This window comes from Psammomys obesus, unplaced genomic scaffold (assembly GCF_907164565.1).
Source record: "Psammomys obesus unplaced genomic scaffold, mPsaObe1.curated_primary_1811, whole genome shotgun sequence".
Lineage (NCBI taxonomy): Eukaryota > Metazoa > Chordata > Mammalia > Rodentia > Muridae > Psammomys > Psammomys obesus.
Genome location: NW_026596134.1, coordinates 8122013 through 8142093, shown reverse-complemented (window position 1 = coordinate 8142093; position 20081 = coordinate 8122013). Strand labels below are relative to the sequence as shown.

The 20081-nt window shown below is 49.9% G+C and overlaps 1 protein-coding gene across 1 annotated transcript; it reads right to left on the bottom strand.

The window, feature by feature from the left end:
- Positions 1-5693: 5693 nt before the first annotated feature.
- On the bottom strand, positions 5694-14503 carry Serpina11 (serpin family A member 11). The gene is made up of 5 exons (XM_055592760.1): positions 14404-14503; positions 10328-10973; positions 8922-9195; positions 7713-7860; positions 5694-5989 (listed from the first exon to the last, which is right to left on the bottom strand). The coding sequence occupies exons 2-5, from the start codon at positions 10968-10970 to the stop codon at positions 5786-5788; spliced, it is 1269 nt and encodes a 422-aa protein (XP_055448735.1). The 5' UTR covers positions 10971-10973; positions 14404-14503; the 3' UTR covers positions 5694-5785.
- Between the last annotated feature and the right edge of the window lie 5578 nt (positions 14504-20081).

Here is a 20081-nt window from a genome sequence, read left to right as displayed (position 1 = left end):
AGTTGCACAGCGTCAGCTCTTCTTTTGATGTCCATCTTCCTGTACGTAAGCAGATATGTTTGGGATGAGGCAACCTGATTTCCTAATTGGCAGCTGTTGAGCTGTTCCTTGTCACCCTGGCTGCCTTGAGCAAAGGACTGGCAGTCTAGCAGCTAGCTGGACAGCCCTTGCATATGTACTGACATTCCTGAACATTCTACATAGTCCGTGAGATAGCTGCTCAAAGACAGGGGGAAGCTGACTTCCCTGGCTTGTGAAGGGCTGGTTGAAAACAATTCTTATTGCTCTTTCTCCCTCTCCTTCTCCCTCCCTCCCCCACCTTGTAACCATTTCTTCCTTGGCCAGAGGGCTTACACCATGCCCACTGGGATTACTATGACTGGTAAAGGAGGTAAGATCACCACTGGTCCAAAAATTAGTTCCATAATGACAGTAACTGGCATTCAGAGCAGGGCTTACTTGGTTCAGAACACAGCTTCTCAATGCCTATGACTTCTTCTAAGAGCCATGGCTGTGACTAGTCCAAACTGCTCATCCTACCATGCAGGTTGCTTGGGCTCCCTCATGAGTATTCCGGGTGACGCTCCGTTACTGCCTACCCCCGATCCAGCACTGGGCCCAATAGTAGACTTCTGTGCAGTGAGCTCTTCTTCCTGCTTCCAGGAGTGAAGCCTGAGCTGGCAGCACAGGGTAAGAATCTGCGGAGATGGCAGAGCACACTGGCCATGGTGGAGGCACCAGTTGCCTGGCAGCGGAAGGAGCAACAGGACGCAGAGATGACAAGAGTGGGAGGGACAAAGACTGTAAAGGGTCAGAGAAGAGACCCAGCGGGCCCTAAGTCTCCAGAAGAAATCCAGAGAGCTGCCAAGATTTCGCAGGCAGATCTCGGCTCCGACACCCAAGAGTGAACACTGAGTCATGGCTTCTCCCTGGAGCTGAGGGCACTGGTCCCCAGGGCCAGTGCAAACTGTGACACTAGAGGGCACCAGTGTATGCTGCCTGTGCTGTCTACTGCTGACACCAAAGGCTGGGAGGGAATAAAAGCTGCCAGACCAACACTTGAGCCTAGCCTTGTCTACCCAGGCTGTGGGTCTGTCAGGGCAGGGTCAAAGGACCCCAGCCAGATAATTGGTGACAGAGGTGCTCGCAGACATGGCACCAGATGGGCTCCACCCTGGCACCCTCACCACAGTGAGGGCAGAGGCACAGAGCAAATTCTTGTGTCTCTTGTATGGGCACCACCCTTATCCACCAGGCTTCATTCTCATGATGTAATCCCTTCCCAAAGGCCCATCTCCTAACGCCATCATGCTTTTTGGGTTTCCTGGTGGGGTATAGATATTCACTCCACAACATGGACCAAGGAACCACCTTCCCGATCTGTCAGATTTGAAGTTTCTTCCTGAGTGCCTTGACTATGAAAGCCCCGGCCTCGGCATCCTGGTATGATCCTGTGCACCTGTTGCCAGCACACACTCTAGCCCTCAGTCCTGTGCAGCTAAAGGCTCTCAGCAGGCCTCCCCTTCCAGTGCTGGCTGCAGCTAGATGGAGCCTGTTTTCCTCCATAGCTCATTCTCATCCAACCTGCTTGGTTCCAGCAGTTTAAAACCTGCTGCTTTGTTGAAACTTGTGGGCTAGTCAGCCACAGGCAATTTCATTCTTTCTCTTTGCTCTAGCCAGCTTCCCTTGTGTCCATCAGTCTGGGATCTGTACAGTCTTGAACTTCACAGTGGTCGCTTTAAGATCAGCCCCTCCTCTGGAATCGTTAATACAATCTCCTCTGGGCCCTGCTCCTTCAGCTTATCAGTTTCCAAGCTTCCTTCCCCTTCCATTGACTTGTGCTTGCTCTTGCCCATTCCCTGATTGCAACTCCCAGCGATACTGATGTAGCATGACCAGGACAAGCTCATGTGCACAGCCTGCTGGAAATGTCTCTGTACAAGACAAAAACATTCAGGCCTCTGTCACCCACAGCTGTAATGGCATTATGACTCATCACACTTTAATGCGTTTCTTCCCGCTGTAGTTACCCCGAGTGCCTGCTGGGGTGCTTGAGTGGCTGGAATTAGTGATGTGGGTGTCTTTCTGACCCAGAAGAAGCTCAAAGACACGGATATGAAAAGCCACAGCACACACACATCAAGTACCCACTGCTGCAGTGAGCGCCATGGAAACACGCAGTCTTCTCAGAGTTCAGCAGGTACGACTTAGGGTGTGTGGGCTCGGCAGAGAAGTTCTTTTTAATAAGACAAAGTCTACACAGGCACCCTGAAGCCCACAATCTAACATGGAATGCAACAGTACCGCAAGCAAAAGAGTAAAAAACGACAGGTTTAAAGATCACAGGCTGTTTTTCTACAATTCCTGTCTCTCTTCAGGCTGTGGGGTACTTCTGCAGAGTAGCCACTGTGACTACGAGACACGGCTATCTTGTCTCCTTCTTGAAGTAGTTTTCGTAGGTTCAAGGTCTGGAGAATGCAGAGACATGGTGACCAGAAACGTGGTGAATGGTTCGATTAAATCCAACCAAAACAAGGGCTACTTACTAGCCAACCACAGTTCACCTCACAGCTGCATGCGAAGCTGCCTGAGGTGTGTGGTACGGGTTGCTTATATCGCTGGGTATCACAAAGAGAATCAGGGCCCATGATACCCAGTTAGAATGGCAGTCATTAAGCAACAACAAATGCTGCCGGGCATGCTGGGAAAGGGGGCACTTGGACACTACTGGAGGAAATGTAAATTGGCCAGATGCTATGGAGGGTCCTCAAAACACTGAAATAGGAAATGGCCAAGAGAGACTCCAAGTCAACATCACCCAAGATGCTTGTGTATCTGTGTTTATCTACTATCCTATTTATAGTAGCCATGCGTTAGGATCAGCCTATATGACTGTCAACAGATAAGGGGACATTGTGCTCTACATGTAAAACGGAGTTTTATTCAGCTCCAAAGAACACGGAATTATGTCCATTTGATGGAAAATGGGTGAAACTGGACATTAATATTTTAAGTGAAAAACTGAAAAAAAAAAAGACTCAGAAAGACAAATATATTTTCTCTTATTTGTGGGCCCTAGAATTTTTATAGGTATATAAAATAATATAAACATATGTATTTTAAATTGTGTATGTAATAAAAGCAGATGGAGACTAGAGAGAGAGAGAAGAGACTAGAGGGAGAGGGAGGAGAGGGAGGACTACAGAGAAAGGGTCGGGGGCGAATACAGTCAACATAGTTGGTGTGCTTATAAATAAATATAATATATGAAATTCAACACTATGTACAGTGAATATCTGTTGACAAAAGAAAAACGACTAGAAGAAATCATCACGATGCCAAGAAATAAAACAGAATTATGTGTGGGGTGCCGCAGTACCAGGCATGTGACTGCTGCTTTGGAGGAGGTCTTCCTGGAGTCTGCTTCTTCTTTGGCCTGTCTTCTCTGTCACGAGGAGGATGATACAGTGTCTTCTTCTGCCTTGTTTTCCTAGGACTGCGGATCCTACCCTGTCACAAGAGCCCCTCCTGCTCCCCTCCTGCTCCCCTCCTGCTCCCCTCCCTCACTGTAGCTCTCGTTCTAAAGCAGAGTCCAGATGTCATCTATCAGGGTCTGGGGGAGTTAGTCCCTGGGGAGATGCTGAAGGACATGTGGATGGTCAGGCGCATGTGGCTCTTCTTGCCACCCCCCCAGGGAAGGAACCCCAGTGCTCTGGAAGTCAGTTTCGGCCAGGCAGGAGCAGTGGGCACCGGCAAACCTGGAACACAGCACACTGAAGCTGTACCACATACCATGGGTGTTTGCCCTGGTCTTCTGATTTACCATGTTCATGATCTTTCGGTACAAACAGCAGAGACGAGGCCTGAAGTGCCCAAACATCATCAAAGATTGACAGGAACTAACTCCCGAGCGCCATCACCCTCGACTGCCCACAGAGCTCCCTGGAGACTCTCCGACCCGGAGGTTGTGTGGTTCCGGAGTCTCTCCCTGTCCCCCCGTGGCCTTCCCGGGAGCTGCCTGCACTTTCATGTTGAAAACAGTCTCATCCAACTTTGGAAGCCGGGAAGGAAAAAACAATTTACTGATGAGAGACTGCAGGTGTGTTCCTGATGTTCCCTGCCAAGGCTGCAAAGGCTTTCTCGGCATTCTGGGTGTTTGGTTCTCAGGGTGGGCGGTGGTGTCTGCGAGAGGCCCTCACTCCTGTGCAGGAGTTCTTTACTCCCTCCGACACTGACTTCCTTTTCTGCACTGATGAGGGGCCCAGCCTACCCTTCAGCCCCATGTAACTTTCATCCTGATACACTAAAGAGTCTTGACCACATAGGCTCCTTTCTATGCCTCCACAAAAACTTGAGACAACTCACTAATTTGAATAGCGAACAAGAATGAATGTTTTGGTGAAAGTATGGCCCAAATATTTCACAGGGAATACTTACATAAAAAGGTTATTTGGTTTGCCTAAATTCCAGAATTACCGAGGCAATCTGTATTTGACAACTCTGCCCTCTTACAAGGCCTCCTCCTCTGTTTAACCTAGCTGCAGGGGCACCAGCTAAATGACTAGTTTCTGGAGTCAATGACACCCTATCACCGGCAGGGGGCGGTATGAGCCTTTGCGGATGGCCAAGTAGGTGTGGCATTCACATCTTTCCCTCCCAATGCCTCTCTCTCTCTCTCTCTCTCTCTCTCTCTCTCTCTCTCTCTCGATAAAAGGTGTGTCCTGTGGTAAAAGGTAGTTGGGAATTCCTCTTACCTGACCAAGTTTCAGTTATTATGAGAAACACCTTTCCCCTCAAATTCGAAGTGAACGAGCAATGTTGCCCACTAATCTCACCGCAGATATAAGGAAGTCAAGGCATTTCCAGCCCAAGCTACTCAGATATCATGTTAACACTCAGTCCCCCAAGCCTTTGATTGACTTTCCCTCCGGCTGCCCAGAGCTGGATTGAGAACGTGACTCTAGGACCTTTGACTGAGGGTGCAGACCCATAGAATAGAATGTCAGGGCTGAGCCTCTGGGCTTACCACCACTCTACAATATCTGGAAAGTGGAGCCAGCCTATATGTCCGTCAGGACGGATGGGTGAACAGGGTGCGGTCGGTGCACATCTCAATGGAGTTCTACACAGCCGTAAAGAAAAAGGAAATTGTGACATTTGCAGGAAAACTCGTGGAACTGGAATTAATCATTTTAAGAGAAGTGGCTAGACTAAAAGACAAATGCCATATGCTTCCCTCATATCCAGAGCCTAGATTTAAAATGACATATATGCATGAGCATGTATGTCTGAATACATCTCCCACATTCATCCCACTGACTGAGATTTTGCCTTACATCCTTTTGGTCTTATCCAGCCTTCGGGCCACCCCTTGTCTCTGAGGCTCTTTTCCTGCCTCTTGAATTCAATCTCTCGCACTGTTAGGCCAATGATGAGATTGGTCCGCTCTCACACTTTTTTTCCTCATGGTATGTGGTCTGAAGCCCCTGCCCCAGATCCAGCCTCCCCTCAAGGTGACACCGCAGGAGGACACCACTTGGCTTGCTCATTCCCATGTGTCTTTGGTGCCTTTCCCTGTGTTCCTTAACCTAAGGCCACTCAGCAATGGAAGTGGCAGGCTTGAAAAGATCATGGAGTGAGTAACTAGAAGTTGCCCCCTGAACATGGCCCTCCTGCAGGCATGGCCCATGGGATTTTGCTCAACCGAATTCAGATTTATTAGAACCGCAGCATGGGGGTCCTGCTGTGCAGCCTGGGCTCGACTTCCTGTAGCTGCTCACCGCAGTTACCCAGCAGCTGGGTTGACCACTTTTCCCAAGAAGAGCAGGCTCTGGGTGGTCACCTCCCAGAGAAGGAGCAGGAAGGGCCTGTTAAAATGGGCTTGTGGGGCTGATGTCACGTTCAGAGCTGGGGGCTGGGAAAGGAGGCCAGAGGCAGCTGCGGCCTCAGTTCCCTTCTCGTTCATGTCCACCACGGCCTTGTGTGACACCTAGGAGACAAGACGGACAGAGTGAGTGCTCATCTGTGGTTCTATGTGTCACCTCCCCACCTCGGTACTGCCCTTTCCTCCCCAGGCTGACTACCTCGACGTGAGGCAGCCTCAGTCCATCTGAGTTGCTAAGTGTCGCACAGACTCAAACCCAGCAGCCACGGCATGGAGCATTGCTTGGCATGTAGGTACGAAGGGCACAGGCTTCTTTGAGCTTCAGCTACCCTCTCTAAACTCCCTCTGCCTTCTTATCTTAGGAGTAGCTTTTAGCCAAAAGCGGGTTCTAAATGACCTGGGTGAAACTGGGCCCCATGCTGCCTTAAAGTCTCATTTTCACGCAATGCCCTAGCAAGAAAGGGCTCCATGACTTCAAAAGAAGTTGGGAAAATGGCCTAGATGAGTTCCCAGAAACAAGACAGAGCCCATTCCTCGCAAGGTCCTAACAAAGACTCAGAAGGCAATGAACATCTCCAACCTAAACAGAGGAGCCAAGCTAAGTGCTAGGAAAGGCCCTGGCCACCTTCCCTCCTGGAAAAGGCCCTCCTTCCCTTCCCGTTAGAGGGCTGCAAATTCTTGCCTATTCCACATGACTTGTGTGTCTCCCACCAGGAGAGAATGCACCCCCTCCTGTTGCTTGGACAGGAGACCTTCTTCGGTCTGTGTCTGTGAGCAGCCATTACACAGGCCTGTGGAGGACAGAGGGGTCAAGAGCCACGTATTCCCCTTGTCTTCAACTCCTCTGAGAGTGTGATTTTTCCTTTAACTTTAACTCCCATCCTGGAAGAAGTCATGAGGAACAGAGCTGTAGCCAGCGCTACACAGCAAGCTGCTTCGAGGATGTACTGTCAGCTAGAGATGGACCTTGTTGTTGGACGCAGCCCTCCAAGCAATGCAGCTGCCATCTTTATCGGACCATTTGTTCATGCCCACAAGTGTCCATCACAGTTGGGCTTGTTGACTGCTGACATTCCCTCACAGAAGGAGGGGGTCTGGCCCCTCACCTGAGATTTCATCGGCTCCTCCCAGCCATTTATACACCATTCTGTTCTATTTGCTTGTGGGTCAGGGTCTCAGAAAGTATATGGCTGAGGGAGGTTGGTTGAAGAGTGGCTGTATCTATGCAGACTGAAGATTTTTCTAGTGCTGATTTGGAGACACCTGCCAGTGAGCCCTCAACCATCCCCTATAATAAACTCAATGGCTCTCTGGGTGAAATTGTACTTTGGTTTGTTGCAGGACCTAATGAAGAATGGGTAGATATCATTTGCATCTTCTCTTCAAAGGAATTCTCACAATAAGCCTTTGTTGTGGTAATTTTCTGGAATGTAGGTAATGCCTGTTACTGTAGCATGCTGACCGCATGACACTTCCTGGTCATGCTCTATTACTTTCTACAGCTACAATCAAGATAGCTAGGGCTCCCAATGCCCGAAGAGGAATGATTTGAAATAAAGGAGTGCTGCCCCTCCTCTGGCATAATTCTGGCTTTGTGGATGACCTCAGGTGAGCATCTGTTCTATTCAGAACCCTGCGTTCCTGCTCTGACTGGTACATATCTAGGGAAGGGGACATGGAGATAGAGTTGTCTATGAACGGGACCTGTAAAAATTGTGTGTTGAAACATCAGTTTATATAAAGAAAGGCTGGGACCTTGGTTTTCCAATGTGCTTCAAGTGGGAGGAGAAACAGTCCCTCTCCTCATATCCATACTCCCCTGTCTTACCCTGGAGACAGTTTTGTTGAGTTGCCCCATGATTCCTGATAGGTCAGCTTCCATGTCAGACAGCTTGCTGAGACCAATGAGGGGCAGGATCTCTTCCAGGTTGTAGGTTGCGGAAATTGAGAACCTTGGCAGGTGCAAATCCAAAAGACTAGAGAGAGAGAGAGAGTCAGAGAGAAGGCCCTGTTCTGTTGGGTGTTGCCTGTGCCCTGGCCTCTGGCAGCCTGAGCCATGAGCGAGAGCGGGTTACCTCAAACAGTGGGATGATCAGGCTTCTTGTGACATGTGATTTGCTGTGATAGAATATTCCACTACCTACGCCCACCCAGATCTCCCTCCACATAGACCTCACAGTGACTCATGGCTGGATCTGAGAAGTTTCCTGGCAGACAAGTCTGTCTCCGTCATCTTTACTTTGTTTGTGGAGAGCTTTCTAGGGGCCAGACACTAGCCACAGTTTCGCAAGGCTGCACCGATTGAACCCACATGAGGCCAGGTAGAGTAAATACAATTTGCACTTCCCACCTCCGCATCTGACTAACAAGCAGGTGCTTCAGCCTCAGTTTCCCAACTGTATCTTAAACCCACGATCGACACTGTCCCAGCATAAGCTGTCATCCTCCTCCTCCACCTGCCTGAGCTTTTCTGGAAAATGCACAGAGGTGCCCACCCCACAGGGCTGCTGCAAGCATCTGGAGCAGTAGTTCTCAACCTGTGGGTCGCAACCCCTTTGGCAAACCTCTGTCTCCAAAACCACTTACATTACGATTCAAAACAGTAGCAATATTACAGTTATGAAGTAGCAGCAAAAATAATTTTGTGGTTGGGGGTCACCACAACATCAAATACTGTATTAAACTGTATTAAAGGGTCAAGGTGTTAGGAAGGTTGAGAACCACTGATCTAGAGAGAGGACTCAGGTGTCCCGAAGACTGACTTCCCCATCCTCACCATCAAATTGGAGAGTACTTATATTCTAGTACCAGTCTAAGTATGCCAAGTCCTGGCTCCACATGTCTCCCTAACTCCCATGCAATACGTATCATGTCCTGGCTTTAATGAGGAACTCTGAGCCCCAAAGACTTGGGGGACCCACCTGTGAAGTCAAGAGTGAGATAGTGAGGCAAACCCAGCAGGTAGGCTCTTGGGGTTGGCGCTGATCAGGCCTGCCCCGACTCTCAGCAGGGGCAGTCAGCATCTTGGGGTACCCACCTGGGCAGGAACCGCTGGCCCCACCTTCTCAGCGTCTCTGGCTGGAGGGAAGCCTCTACCTGCTGCATTTTCCCAGGGTCAGGGAGGACCAGCAGCAGCAAGGCTGTGCCACTGTACTTGATCTGGAGGACGGTGCAGAATGCCTCCTGGTCATATAGGAACCTGTGCATTTCCTTCTGCCTCATCATGGGGATGTGGAGTGAAGTCCTCTGGTCCAGGAAGAAGCTCTCCTGCTTCCGGGTCTGGTAGCGATCAAAGGGATGCTTCCACTTGGCTGAGAGAACAGAATCCAAAGAACAGTGAGCACGTGGCAAGACAGCAACTCAGGGAATGTCCACAAAGCCATACAGGGTGGCGATGTCCTCTGGAGTGTGTAAGGAGTAGCAGGGCCCAAAACCAGGTGGCCTGAGAGCAAGCCCCTGGGGTCGGTGACCTATGGTTATGCTACACTGAGAGAATTTCTCTACAAAGCAGACACGGAGTAGCCCTGCCTTCCTTGTACAAGGTGCAGTTTCTATCTTTAAGAAAGATTTATTTTTATTTTATAAGGTATGAGTGTTTGCCTACCTGTAAGTCTATGGGCCATGAATGTGCAGTGCCCAAGGAAAACAGAAGAGGGCATCATACTCCTTGGAAATGGAGTTATAAACAGTTGTCAGGAATTGGATCCAGGTCCTCTGGGTCCTGAGCCCCCAACACTATCTTTCAAGTCATCAGACTTGACTGAGAAGCATGCATTCTTAGTAATGTAGTAGGCATGAATTGATTGAAGCACCATGATTCCCAGAGCCATGAAAGGTGTGAGTGGGCAGCCTAATTTTGAGGGCACAGCTCAGTTTATGTGTGAATTGGAAGTCACTAACTAGATGCCTCAGCGGCAGCAAATGACTTCAGGCTGGGCTTGGTGACCCATACCTGCGATGTCAGCACTCAGGAAGCTGAGGCAAGAGAATCACCTACCCATGAAGCCACTTCCTCAGCCATTCATTCATTCATTCATTCATTCATTCATTCATTCATTCACTCACTCATTCACTCATTCAATCACTCATTCATTCACTCACTCATTCATTCATTCACTCATTTGAGGCAGGATCTCTCTATGTAACCCAGGCTGATATCAACTTGTAACATTCCTGCCTCAGCCTCCAAAAAGCTGGGGGTTCAGGAATGTGCTCCCATGCTGAACTAGACACTCACTTTCCGGGAAGTTGTCCCTTACGCCCAGACAAGGATTTCTCTTCAGGGTTCTGTGGCCCACACCTACACCATCGCTCTGAACTGTGCTTTCTCCTTCCTTACTTCAGCCCACAGGACACACATGGGCTGCACAAAGATAGGAGAACTATCTTATTCACGAACAGTTACTTACAGAGAGGGCCCTCTTTCTGCCTGAGAAGTCTCACCTTTGAAGAAGATGTAGTTTGAGAGGACCATAAGGGTGTCGTGGCCAAACTCCGGGAGACAGCCCGCTACCCGTCCGTAGGTCTGCTTCCTCACCAAGTTATTGATCTGCTGCCCGGTGGCCCCTGCATCCGTGAAGTTGGCTGAAAAAGCCAGCGCTCCGTACAGCTCTTTGGCGCTGTCCAGAAAGCGCTGCTGAGGCTTCAGCTGTCCGTCTAAGAACAGAAAATGTCCCAGTTTCAGTTCCAGTTTGGGGCTGGGCAGGTCAAGTGTGCGCAGGAGGCTCTGGAAGCCCTGGTGGATGTCAGCTGCTGGGGTCTCTGTGAGGTTGAAGCCCAGGCTCTCCAGAATTTGAGTCTGGGTGTCAGCATGTGCCCCAAGAGAGAGCAGAGCCACAGTGCTGGAGAGGCTCACAGGGGAAAAGAGGATGTTTCCTGGTACGTCCTCTGCTAGCTGCTTGTACAGACGCAAAGCAAAATTAGTAATGGTGGGTGAGACCTTGTGATAGGCAGGAGCTGGCTCCAGGAGCTGGTCACTGGGTGGCTGAGGCACCCCCAGACTCTTATCTCCATGGGCAGAAAATGGCTGACACTGAGCAGGAAGCAGGACCTCAACTACCAGCAGCCACAGCCACACAGGCCCCATCGCCTAAAAAAAGGAAGATGGGGAACACATTAGTCTTCTCTGTAGATGACACCACCACCCCCAGAGCTTACAATAAAGCCACCACCCAAACCTAATCCCTCACTGCAGAGAACAAGGGAAAGGAGGGCAACTGAGGCTCCAGCTGGAAAAACAGATCCTGTAGTCCAATCTTCCTCCTGCCTGCTTGCCATCCTCTTTCCCTCCTTCCTTCCATCCCTCCTTCTTTCTCTTTTTCTTCCCTTCTTCCTCCTCCCTCCCTTTTCTCTCTCTCCTTCTCTTCATCCATTCCTTCCTCCCTTTCTTTTCCTCCTTCCTTGCTCCCTGTATCTCGCCTTAATCCTCTTCCTCCCTTTTTCCTTTTCTTCCACTCTTCCTTTTTCTTCTATCCCTCTTTTATCCTCTCCCTTTTTTCTTCCTTTTATTCTCTTCTCTCTCCATCTTTCATTCATATTTCTTCCCTTCCCTCTTTTCCTTCTTTCTTCTAACCCTCCCCTCCTTCCATTTTATTTTTATTTTTCTGCATTCTTCTGGGCCTAGTTGTGTTTTTCCAATCATATAATTTCCATGGCTCCACGGCTCCACAGCTCCAAAGTTGTGCCAGGCACTGAGTATCTTGCAGACTAAAGAACTTACCACAGTCCAAAGATTCAGAGATTTTAGGTCAGTGGTTCTCAACCTTCCTAATGCTGCGACCCTTTAATACGGTTCCTCATATAGTGGTGAGCCCCAACCATAAAATTATTCATTGCTACTTCATAACTGTAATTTTGCTACTGTTATGAACTGTAATGTAAATATCTGATATACGAGATATCTGATATGTGACCCCCAACCTGAAACCCACTGGTTTGGGGCTTAGTTGAGGCAACAGTCAGTGTCTGGCTAGGCAGATGCTCGCGTAACTACAAGCCAAGAGACATGCTATCGAGCAAATGTTCTGCATGAACACCAGTGATACTGGGCCCCTCGAGTGTGGGTATGGGATAGTGCAGTCTGTTGCAAGGAAGAAGGTGATGCGTAATGCCTCCTTTAGGTCCCAAGGGGAGAAGCCCTTTACCCTTGAGGCCTTACATTAGCTTAGATCAACCATCAAGCCCACAGAGATGAGGGCAGCGTCTAAAGGAGAATGAAGTAACGGGATGATGGTGCTGGGAAGGAAAGGTGAAAGAGAGATGGGATCTAGCTTACACCTCCACACTGCCACTGCCTGGAATCCAGCTACACTGTGTGCAGTGACACAAAAACCACGTGCATGGATGCAGGGGCCTCACCTACATTGTGTGCAGGGACAGAAAGGCAGGTGTGCCTGGGTGCAAAGGCACCGTCTATCCTGTATGCAGGGACAGAAACACCTATGTACATGGAAACCTGTAGCAGTTGGGCCTGCGACAAATCCACATGCCTAGCCCCCAACCCTAAGGTCGCATAACTCCGCTTTGCCTGGAGATCTTACAGATAAATTAAATAGGATGCAGCCGTTAGAGTGGGTCCCTAACCTTGTATGACTTGTGTCCCTAAAAGAAGGACCCGAGGAAGATGCAGGTAGAGATGAGACGCTGCTGCAGACCACAAGATGCTGAAGGCCACAGTAACCAGGGGTCAGAGAGGGGCCTGCAGTGGGTTCTCCCGCACAGCCTTGGAAAGGCACAACCACCACCTTGAATATCTGTCTGTCTGTCTGTCTATCTATCTGTTTAAACCCCTCCTCCTGTGTGCAGAGGCAGCCTCTGCAGGCAAATGTCAAAGGTCTTATGCTCTAGTTTAAGTTATGAGGTGTGCCAGAATAGCCTTTGGTCACCTTGACAGGGTTTAAAGAAAGGCAGGAGCAGGAAGAACCTCAGCTTGAGTGCAGGAGAGGAGCCTGCAGTGTGGACAAAACAGGGTTCACCCCACTTTGCATCCATTCCTTCCTTTCCCTTCTAGGTGTATCCCCCTCCCCACAGCCCTTCAGAGGACGTGCTGCCCCACTCCTGCAGCCTGTATTCTTCTGGAGCCTAATCTCTTCCTGCATCCCTCCAAACCAGCCCTTCCCATTTCAGTTACACAGCGGCTACAGGCTGATCCCTGTTTCTGGTGCTTGTCCTGAAAGCACTGGGAATCGATACCTTCTGTACATTTTACCTATGTGGTGGCCGTTGGCTCAGGGTCGACTGCTGGAGCAGTGTGAGGGAGAAAGCCTAGGAGTACAGATGGAATACTGCCCTTGGTGCCCACAATGACCACCAAATTACAAGAGCCGCCTGCTCTCAGAAGGTGAGTGCTATGTGGAGACATATTTGCTGGTTAAAGTGTGGCAGGCTCCTCCTAAAGTCACAGCCTCCCTCCGGGAGCCAGAAGATGTAGAACAATTGAATAATTGGCCTGCCTTGGTAAAGTAAGGGCGGAAAATGTGAGGGAGTATTTGTGGCCATTGAACCCAGCACCTTTCCCTACCCGACTGCACCAGGTGACTGGCAGAAGGGTGTATTTCCCAAGGGGGCCTGGGCTGAACTAGGGCTCTGTGGTGCTCACAGTGTGATACTGTGTCTGCAGTTCAGGGCCTCCTTTAGCAAAAATTCAAACGGCAATGCCACCCACTCTCATGATTTGTCACACCTGACGCACAAAGCACCATCGCATGGGAAAAACACTACAGGAGACTTTCTTCCTTTTCTGCAGAGGCTGGGTGCACTGGAAATCCAGCATACTAAGTCCATCCCCGGGAAGATTCTCAGAGGAACTTCAGAACCCCATTCCTGAATTATAACGTTCTCGTTTCTAAGTGTTTGTTGAAGTGCTGGGTACATCGGGCACATTGCATCATTGGTCTGCAGACAGAGGTGTTTACAAATGTGTGGGGAGGTTTCGGGGGGTGGCATCCCATGTCGAATCAATGACTGTCCGTGGGGCTGCTTCCCACATGGGACTCACCTGCCAGGAGCTGCTGAAATGCAAAATTCATGATCCTCTTCAAATGCCGTGACAATCTGCCCTTTTGTTTAAATTAATGCTCCCGAGGCCCTCAATCACAGAGGCTCTTAAGCCAGTTGTGTATATAGGGAAACTGAGGCTTAGAGTTGGCCAGGCTCAGTTCCAGCCCTGGGCTTCCTGTGCATGGGCCTGTTGCCTTAACCGAGTTCCTAGAGAAGTTGCCATTTTGCTTTGAGATCTTTTCTTGTTGGCTTGCCAGGGATACTGGGAGTTCATAATGTCAAGATTCCTGGTGGCTGAATTTTCCAGAGAAGCTGAAGGGAAACCTGAAGCTCTAGCTTCAACATTTAAAGGCAGTACTCAGCAGGGTCATTCAGGGACTCCTCGAGCCTGTTTCTGCCTCTAAAGCCAAAGGTAGGCAGACAGGCAGACAGACAGACAGGCAGACAGGCAGACAGGCAGATAGGCAGAACAGACAGACAGAGGCAAGTGGGCCTTCATTTGGGGTACAGTGCATACTCACCGAGAAGAGCCCAGGTGGGCACCGCTCCACAGCCCCGCACGGCCTCCTGCTCACAGGACAGTAACCTTTGAAGACCACAGCAGCCTGGTCGATATTTGTCAGGTCGATTCTTGGAACTGACAGGAAGGCAAAAGGGACAAAGGGGAAAGGATTTTTTTTTTTCAGTGTGTATGTGTGTGTGTGTGTGTGTGTGTCCTGGCTGCTGGTCCCACCAGCAAGAAAGTGACTTGTGCTCCAGAGCCCCGTTCTGTCTGAGGGTGTTGTGAGGCTGATGGTGATGGGGTGGGGGTGGGGGTCAGGGAGCGTGGGAGATGCTGACATGCATGCTGGGGCTTTGTTACTGGAGCGTGAGAGAAGTGTGAGCATCCCTGCTTCACAGTTGGATCGTGAGGACAAGTGGCTCTCTCTCAAGTTACTCCAAGCCTTTGCCACCACGCCAAAGCATCCCATTGCTGTATGGACACTTTAAAATAATAAAAGTAGTGTGATCTGTGTAGAGTATGGAAGGTGCTGGAGAGAAGGTTAATAAGGTGCTGATGGGTGTAGGGAGTGGTGGCTGAGGCTGTGCCTCGGAGGTTGAAATCATGTACTGCTCTTGCAAAGGACCAGAGTTTGGTTCCCAGCACCCACGTTGAGTGACCCACAACTGCCTGTAACTCCAGATCCCAGGAGATCTGACGTCCTGCTCTGGACTCTCAGAGGACCTGTACTCCTGTGAGTACACACACACACACACACACACACACACACACACACACACACACACCTTTAAAAAAGAAAGACCTGTAACGTAGGATGCTGGGTTTTTGCTTAAGAGAAGATCTGTCCCTAATGAAGCAGAGGTGATCTTTATGTTCTTGTTTTGTTTCTTTTTTTTTCTTTTTTGTGTGTGTATAGGGGTGCTGTGTGCATGTGAAGACCAGAGGTCAGTCTCAGAGAGTGTCATTCCTCAGAAGCCATCCACCTTGTTTTATTAGTCGGGGTCTCACACTGGGCCCTGGGGTTCATTGTTTGGAAAATGCCAGCTTCCCAGGGAGCCCCAGACATCCACCTGCCTCTGCCTCCCCAGGGAGATTACAAGCACACAGCACTGTCACCACATCTAGGTTTTTTTTTTTTTTTTTTTTTTTTTGTGGGTGCATGGAATCTAACCCATGTCCTTGCGCTTCCACTTTACCGACTCAGCAGCATCCTAAACCTCCTTTGTAAGCTTTCATAGTCCCCAATTTTCTTCCAGAGGGTGTATCTAGATCTCAAAAAAACTAATACAATTTTAACATTAAAAAGTACAATCCTTTAATTCTACAAGTAAATCTTGCTAGCAAGGGGCCATTTTTAAAGTATAAAGTATCCCAGGAGGTGACCCCTGATACTCCAGAAAGAGCCTGTGGTTTTCAGACACCCTTTCTGAGCCACCTGAGGCAGTCTCCCTGAAGCAGCACTTGGAGACAGCTGGCACTTGTCTGCTCCTCTCCTCATCATGAATGTCATGAATATTCTCTCAGCTTCCTTTTTCCAGAGAGAGAGAGAGAGAGAGCTGGAGCCACTCTCTAATTCCTGCCACTCAGAACCTGCAAACAGCTCAGTGGGTGAAGGTGCTTGCACTAAACCTGACCACCTGAATTTGAGCAGGAAACTGAGGATGGAAATTTGTACTCTTGTCTCTTTCCCACTGTGTCTGCATGCAGGGTCCTGTGGGGAGCAGAAGATTCAGTATGAGAGAGACAGGGTCAGGCCTGAGCTGTGGGGAGGAGAGGCTTCTTGGCCTTGTTTCTTCACCTGGGACCAGGCTCTAGCATCCCTTCACAGGAGCTCTTTATGAGGACCCTGGGACTGTCCTCATCAAGCAAGCCCTGAGCTTTAGCCCCTACCCCACCTCCATGGGACCACTCGAAAGTGTCGTTCCCTTTCAGAGACTCAGCTTCCTGTTCTTTGTTTGAAGGTTGCTGTCAGACTGGGCAGAGACGACCCATGCGTGCAGGAGGTGCCCAACACATAAGACCTTCTGGTGGCTTCACTTTCTCAGTGTCCTGGCAGCCAGTATCATAGAAGAATTGGCTGTGCCCGATTCTTTTTTCCACTCCCCTCCTTTCATCTACCACTTCCTAAAACCAAGCACTTGGCTGCTATGAGTCCTGCTTTCCTGCCTGGTTCTCTGGACCGCTCTCTTGAGGGGCCTACCCCCAACACAGGCACTTCACATTGGCTGGAGCAGCAGCATGACTCTGGCTTTTCTCCCCTGCCCCCCTTTAAACTCTTACCTCAGTTTATTTACTTTACATTCAGAGGGTGCCCTCTTCCTCCTCTCCTCCCAGGTCCCCTCCTCTCTTCCTTTTCTTTTCCCCTCTCCCTTTCCTCCTGAAAAGGGGAGCTCCCTCCCAGCATATTAGACTTCTACAGCACATTAAATCACATCAGGACTGAGCGTATCCTCATGCCCTGAGGCCGGGCAAAGCAGCTCTGCCAGGGGGAAGTGGTCCGAAAGTAGGCAATAGAGTCCATGTTAGAAACAGCACCCCTGTCCACTCACCCAAGGACCCCACATGAAGACCAAGCTGCCCATCAGCCACACATGTGCAGGAGGCCTAGGTTCAGCCCATGCATGTTCCTTAGTTGATGTCTCAGTCTCTATAAGCCCCCAAGGGACTGGGTTGAGGGGGACATCTCTTTGTCAGGCTATAGGCCTGTGACAGGGCAGGCTCCTTGGAGGTTATAGGTATGACTCTAGCTGAGACTCCTAACAGGGGGTGACATGAAGACTGAAGTGACCACCTCCTAGCCAGGCAGGACTAGTGGAAGGAGGGGAAAACAAGCTACCTTTGATCCAAAAATTACCCTGCCTACAAGGAGTGCAGGGATAAAGTCGGAACAAAGAGTGAGGGAATGTCCAACCAATGACTGACCCAACCTGAGACCCACCCCATGGTAGGGAGCCAGCCCCTGACACTATTAACAGTGCTCTGCTGTGCTTGCAGACAGGAGCCTAACTTCACTGTCGTCTGGGAGGCTCCAGCCAGCAGTGGATGGAGACAGATGTTGGGACTTGCAGCCAAGCATGGGGCTGAGCTCCAGGGGTCCTATGGGACCATCTTTGGGGGAAAGATAGAAAGACCTGGAGGAAACAGGAACCTCACAAGAAGACCAAAAGAGACAATGGGCTCTGGCTTTTCATCCATGATCACACATCCCTGCCTGAGACTCGGCCTGCCCTGGATCTGGACTCTGGAGCACTGGAGCACTGTTCTGGCTGCACTAACCCTCGTGTCCTGAGACTGCCTGCCGCTTCCTTGCCTCCTTATGCCAAGCCAGACAGTGCCTACCTGCCTGTTCTTCATGCTGAAATTTGCAGTCACCAGCCAGCCCTTTCTCCCAGATGATCATGGGGCTGTTACTGCCAACCTCATACCTCACCTCCCACCCCTGAAACTCTGCTCTTGCACCATCCTGGACAATCGCTGATAAGCAAAGGAGCCCTGCTTTCTTTTGTGCACGCCCTGTCTTTTGCCTAGAATGCTGTCCCCACCCTCTGCTTCTCAGACAGACACCGGTCCCTACTCATTCCTCATTCTTCAGATTCAGCCCAAATCCTTCCTTCAGAAAGCCAGCCTAACGGCCACCTCCTCCCCAGCTGCCCAGGTTCTCCTGGGTGTGCTTGTAGCACAATGTGCCACAATGTGTCTCTTCATGCTGGCTTGTAAAATGTGACATTGCCCTTTGGTCTGTGAGATCTCTGTGGAAACAGCCACCATATATCTGGTTCTTGGGTCTGTTGTGTTGGCACATGTGTGTCTTGCAAATACATGTGTGTTTGCTGCACAGAAACTCACTTTCTCACACTGATGACTGATTGGCAACTAACAGATTCTGGAAGAGGGGTGGCATGTTATCCGGCTGTGGTTATGCAGCTGTGGACCCGTTCTTGTGTGAGTTTGTTCCAAACAGCATCACACAGTTTAACTAATAGTTAAACTCTGTGGAATATGAAACAAAACAAAAAAACTAATAAATATGGAGCAGTACTTGTAAGGAAGAAAGAAGGCTGGCTGGGGTGGGAAGAAAATGAGAGAGGATAAGAGAGTAACCAGAATGCATTATACATATGTATAAAATTATGTAAGAACAAACTTTATTAATAATAAAAGAGACTCGGATTCTCTTCCAGGCTTATACCTCTGCCAGTATGGCATGGCCACCTGTGACAGAGGAGGAAGGATGGAGGATGCAGGCGCCATGGATGCCTCTGAGGATGGGAAAGTGGGGAGGTGTGTGGTAAGCAGGAGCCAGGATGACATTCTGCATAAATATTCGACTTTCTCCACAGCTTCCAGTGTATCAGCAGCGTCCTTGCTTCCCATCTTCTGGATATCAGCTGAGACAAGAGCAGCACTGCACATGGGCAGCGCTCGCTGAGCACCGGCAAGCTGGGATGTCTTCCTCAGCACTCAATGCGTTTGCTCATTTGACAAGCTAATGACATGGAAGCCATGAGTTCTTAAGGGGGCGGTGAGGTGAAGCCCACCGGGATTAAACAGAATCCCAAAGGGGTGTACCATCAGGGGGTGGGGCAGGGCTTCCTTTCCGTCTGCCTGAACGAGCCTGAACCGAGAACTGAAGCCCCTCTGTAGTCTCCAGTCCTGAGCTCGGTCCCTTCTGCCTCTTGCCTGCATTCTTAAGAACTGTCTTGCATGTGAGGTCCCCAATGTCAGGCACCAGAGGCAGCTCTTACCTGTGTCTGTGCCCTGTGGGTCAGGGACACAAGTTGAAACTCTGTGCTTGGTGATCATCACAATAGTAGCACCCACATGTGTGCTTTTGGCCCACAGGAACAGACTCAGCCTCTTATCTGAACCAGCACATGTTAACCCTTTCCTCCTCCTCCTCCTCCTCCTCCTACCTCACTGTAAACTCCACAATGTGGGAGTGATTCCTGAGCACACCCCAGCCTCGGGGCTGCTTCTGCCCATAGGTGCTCAGTTCAGCTAAGTGCCCGCAGACTGAGTCACGGAGTAGGTGATGAAGAACGGACTCCAATTAGACATTTCAAATGCCTGGTGCCCCGGGCTGGGTGCCCACGTCGTCTACAATGCTCTTTAAAATATCCCTGTACAGATAGGAATGGGTGGCCACTGTTTTTATTTACATTCTAAGGTGCTTAGGTAGCAGCCATGGAACCAGCTCAGCCCTCCTGCCTGAAGGCTGATGAGCACTGGAGAGCTCATATTCTGCACACCCTGGCCAAGCACAATGCACGGTGAGAGCAGTAAATGCCTACATGGAGAGAAAGGCGTTCCATCGAGGAGGTGTCTGGTGCGTAAGACGTAGGGCTTGGCTAGAGTAATAGTTACTTGCCTTCTTGTGGTGACAAAACAAAACAAAACAAAACAAAACAAAACAAAACAACAACCTGACAAAATCAGCTTAAGAAAGGAAAGGTTTGTTCTGCCTCATGGTTCAAGGCACAGTTCAGAGAGGTCTCCGTGGCCGGAGCTTACGGAGTCTGCTCACACTGTACCCATAGTAAGGAAGAAGGGGAAAATCAATGTTTGCGTCTGGGTTTCTCCTCTGTATTTAGTCAGAGATTCCAGCAGGAAAGGCACCCCTCTACAGGTAAGGCTTCCTACCTGAATGGACCTTATCTACATAATCCCTCACAGGCAGACCCAGGAGCTCTTCTCTGT

Bases quoted from the DNA above. Each gene is read 5' to 3' on its own strand.
- Serpina11 (XM_055592760.1), bottom strand. From the start codon at position 10,970: ATGGGGCCTGTGTGGCTGTGGCTGCTGGTAGTTGAGGTCCTGCTTCCT. The intron at 9,196-10,327 runs GTGAGACTTCTC...CTGTTCTCTCAG, and splicing joins AAACTACATCTTCTTCAAAG to CCAAGTGGAAGCATCCCTTT. The intron at 7,861-8,921 runs GTGGGTACCCCA...CTCTCTCTCTAG, and splicing joins GGCCAGCGGTTCCTGCCCAG to TCTTTTGGATTTGCACCTGC.